Source organism: Rhagoletis pomonella, unplaced genomic scaffold, assembly GCF_013731165.1.
Source record: "Rhagoletis pomonella isolate Grant_MI unplaced genomic scaffold, Rhpom_1.0 Rhpom_scaffold_00003, whole genome shotgun sequence".
Classification (NCBI taxonomy): domain Eukaryota; kingdom Metazoa; phylum Arthropoda; class Insecta; order Diptera; family Tephritidae; genus Rhagoletis; species Rhagoletis pomonella.
The window spans coordinates 74,716,913-74,721,358 of record NW_023458557.1 but is presented as its reverse complement, the minus strand read 5'-3'; the positions used below and the strand labels follow the sequence as shown (position 1 = coordinate 74,721,358).

Below are 4,446 nucleotides of genomic sequence, written 5' to 3'. Positions count from 1 at the left end.
GGAGCAGCTGCTGCTCCCACTGTGTCAGTTTCTGTTTTCGTCAAAAAGTTTCTAGTGACCTGCAATATCATCATTCGGTAATCCAATTTATCAACTGCTGAAAATTTTCTAACGGCCGGCAACAAACTATTGAAAAAACTCAAATCTTCGTCGTCTTGTTTGTGCAGTTCTTGCTCTTTTAAATAGTTAAGCTTTTCCATCTCTATCTGCAGTAAAGCATCACCAAGGCTATCTTGTTTGGACCTTTTTGCCTGTGGAGGGTTTTCATCGAATGTGGAAGCCCGCGACGAAGAAGGCGTAAAATCTTGGCGAGATCCGTCATTAATTTCCTGTGATGGGAGCACAAAATTCATATCTTTCTCCCCATCATGGTTTAGCAAGCTTTCGAATGTATCTTCAAGGATATCATCATTATTTTCGCTAACGGAATTTTCAGAAGATTTTCTAGCTGAAAATTGATCTCTTAAAAACAAAAGGCTTCTAAAATATCTCCACTCGTGCATATTGTAAGCGAACTGGGCATCGCCTGCCTTCGTTTTGGGGATAGCAGTAAAGGTGGTCCTGAACTTATCACGTAGGCTTTTCCACCTTTTTCGTGCTGCAATTGCTGAAAAAGTTCATAGATCATTCAAATTTTTATAAACATATAATTTTTTTTTTGAACTTATGTAGTGAAATGAGTATCTATTTAACGTTAAACGGACAAGTAACAAATTTTGATGTTTTAAATTTTAGTAATACTCGAGTTTGTTATAGTTAGCTGTATATACAGATCGTCTGCTTTGAAGGCTACAATAGAATAAATAAAGCTTTGGGTTTATATTATTCCTATGTTATATTGTGTACTTGAGGGCTTTTACATTTAATTTTTAATTCCTTCCTTCTAGCCTTCTAGTGGATAGATATTCCCTGCTAAGTTTCATAATGGTCATTTTGAAGCTAGAGCCATTGGAGTGCCTGAAGTGCGTCGATTTACAACATTTTCGTCACTATAAAAGCTCTATCTCTCAATTTACTTGCACGAAACTAAGCACGGAAAGTCCGGATACAATTAGCTTTTTAAAAATTTAATATTAAAAAAATTAAAATTACTGAAAACTGTTATATTCAATTAAAAATTTCAAAGTTTTTTTATATGAAAAATATAATTTTTTTAGAATTTAGCAAACTTTAGTACAATTAAAAAGACTCTTAAATTTAGCAGTGGTCGCAATACTTCATTTATTCTCTAGTAATATTTTAAACGAATGTAACATGCTAGAGTATTAGTAAAATCAGAAACATTAAAATTTTCTAAATGATTTCAGTTGTTCCCAAGGTATATAAAACAGCCATTAGCATTAGAGCAAAAAATAGTCTACTTCTGTAAATATCATAGTAAGCAATGTGAAAAAATGGTGCGACTTTCTTTCTTTGTGAATTTGTTTCATTCTACATATCCTTTGATAATTTTGTCAAAAAAATTAACAATATTTGATAGTTTCAGACCAAATAATTTGAAAAAAAAAATCATTTGCTTTACTGCTACTACCTGTTTAATATGCCTTGATTTTTCCGTTACGTGAATGAAAAATAAGCCCAGTCAAGTTAGCTCAACTAATAGAGGTAAGCTTACAATAATTCACATATATAAAGCTGGAAATTGGTACGAGTGTTGCGAACACCCTTATGAATGAAATGTCAAAAGTCCCCATTGATCTCACTTTGTTCAATTGCCTTTTCGCATTTTATCATAGAAATAGGTGTGACGCAAGTGTAGGTCATACAATTGTCTATGAAAACTGTTATAACAATTTTCTTCCTAAAGATTACCATTTCTGAGGTATAGCGATTCAAATATTTTAGTTCTCCATAATATGCAAAATTTCCATTGCACCGGTGCGGTAGTGTTTTTTTAACTTATTTTCCTTGGTAGGCCTACTCCACGACTTATTGGAAGTGATGAAAGCGGTGTGAATTAAAAGTGACGTGAGATCGGTAGGGACTTTTGGCATTTAATTTATAATGGTGTTCGCAACAGTCGTACCAATTTTCAGCTTTATGCGAATTATTGTAACCTTGAATGTCTAACTTTACCGGGCTATAAATAAACAGTTTTCTATTTTCCATGTATTTGTTTAAATTTTCGTTTACAGGCACATACATATGTATGTATGTATGTAGGTATATCGATTCGAAGTTAACCTTTTCCTTTAATAATAATAAATAAAATAATAATGGAAATAAATACAGTTAAATGGGAAGAACTCCAACCACTTCACATGAAAATTCCAGATGAAACTGATTTTAGAACAAGTAATGAAGTATAAGTTCAGGCGGAACCGAATTTCATATACCAGGCGCACAGTGTTTCGACCATATGGCGGCAGGTGTAAAAAGATCGTGGTGATCATAAGAGCGCGGGGTCACGCCCATTTTTCCAAAAATTTCATAATATTATTTTGTACCAAAACAACAACAATTCGGATCCAATATTTACTGGAATATCGTAGTTTTTGCATTTTTAGAAAATACGGTTATATGGCAAGTGGGGGCGTGGTTACAGTCCGATTTCACCCATTTTCAATACCAAACTACCTTGGATAAAGGGCAACCCACATACCAAATTTCGTTCAGATATCTCAATTTTTGCTCGAGTTATTTTGTACACAGACAGACGGACGGACGGACGGACAGACATACATGGCTTAATCGACTTCTCTATTCATTCTTATCATTTATGTATACATTTGTCTATTTCTATCTCGATTCCTTTAGACTGTTACAAACAACCGTTATGTGAACAATGTTATAATACGCTTTGCACATGTGCGCACGGGTATAAAAAACAAACATTCTTCAAAGCAAACAAAAACCAATGCAGTTAAGTATCTTCAGCATTTAACATGTTACCCAATTCAGTTTTATGTGAACATATCGCTCATTTACTTCAATATTTTCATACATAACTAAAATAAGCAAAACTCGAAAAAACCGGCATTAAATCCTTGTATGTACGTACATGAAATCCGTTCGACAACACAAAAATGTTTGTTAGTTTTCCCTAATTTTCACAAGATAACGCCAAAAAATTATCCATCACTCAAAAGAGAGTAAACGTTCATTTGGTGCTGAAAAATTTTTGCCAGCAAATATTATCCATCACGAAAACATATGATCTGAAAACATATATGTATGTATGTACTAGGGATGATAATACGATGATGCGATGAGGGATGATACGATCCCGGGATCCCAGGATTAGTCCCGTCACTTAGCCATTCATTACTTTTCAAGAACTGATATCGAAAAAATGGCTTATATAAATAGTAAATAAATGGGTTTGAAACCTCCTTTTTTTAAATGGCGTTTTTTTCTCCGACATAAGGATTTATTTTAACGTAGTTTGTAACTCTAAAGATATGATCAATTCAAAAAGTTATTTAAGAAATTCAATGCAATGTAGGATAAAAATATGGGTACCAAATGAAACAGGTTTTTTTTTTTTAGAATTAAAAAAATTTAAATATTTTAGATTCGCAAGCAGGTAATAGGTAATTTTTTAAGCTGATAAAGTTAGAAGGACGAAATTCGAGGATGTTATCGAGTTTATATAAGTCCTTAACATATATTTTTTTCAAAAACAAATATGTATTGCGAAATTTCAAGGTAAAATTTTAAAATGACATTTTCAATACTTAACAGTTCCTATGCACCAAAAACTGAATCTGATTAAATTCCTCAGAACTTCCTCTTTAATTTGATACCCATACTTCTTCTCTAAGAGCCGGTTTCGCCAGTAATTTAAATGGAAAATGGTTTTTTATTTTCTGTCAATTTTTCACTTAAATTGCTTTCGTGAAATTAGCTGTAAGCACATTTCACTGAATTTTTAAAATCATTTTTGAGTTACTGTAGTCAGAGTGACAACTAAAAACTCAATTTTACTATATTTGGTCCATAATTTCGCGAATATCTTGATGTTAGTGTGTAAAATTTTCTATCGCACTGTTTTCTATGTATAATGAGCTACACATTTAGAAACAAATATTAATTATTAAATAAAACAAGAAAAGAAAAGAAATTACAAATCCCAAGATTATTTGCCAATAATCCCGGGATTTTCGGCACGTGAAAAAGGCCTAGTATGTAAACGAACAAAACGAAATCTTCGAATTTTGGTATTTTATTTGGTTTTTGGCTGCCTGCTATGTGACTTTATGATAGTGCTGACTAGTTTTCATTTCCACATACATTTGTTCCTAGCGAACATTGAACGTTCACTTTTTCATCCATGAAGGCAACATGAGTTTCAGTTTGTTTACACATAAAACAAACGGAGTCAGTTGGTTTGTCTTCTTCTTCATGTCTTTGCAATTATCTGTTCGTTTAGTTTTTTCTTCTCTTTGGGAGAGAATTTTCGCTTACGCTCTTGATTTCAATAGTTGGCTGGTGGTGGCTTTTTTT

General features: G+C 32.7%; 1 protein-coding gene across 1 annotated transcript in view; it reads right to left on the bottom strand.

Moving 5' to 3' along the window:
* LOC118736368 overlaps nucleotides 1-4,446 on the bottom strand; it is an 8,060-nt gene that overhangs the window by 173 nt on the left and 3,441 nt on the right. Inside the window, exon 2 of the mRNA XM_036466462.1 lies at nucleotides 21-607. Coding sequence (XP_036322355.1) covers nucleotides 21-607 — 587 coding nt within the window. The remainder of the gene's footprint in view (nucleotides 1-20; nucleotides 608-4,446) is intronic.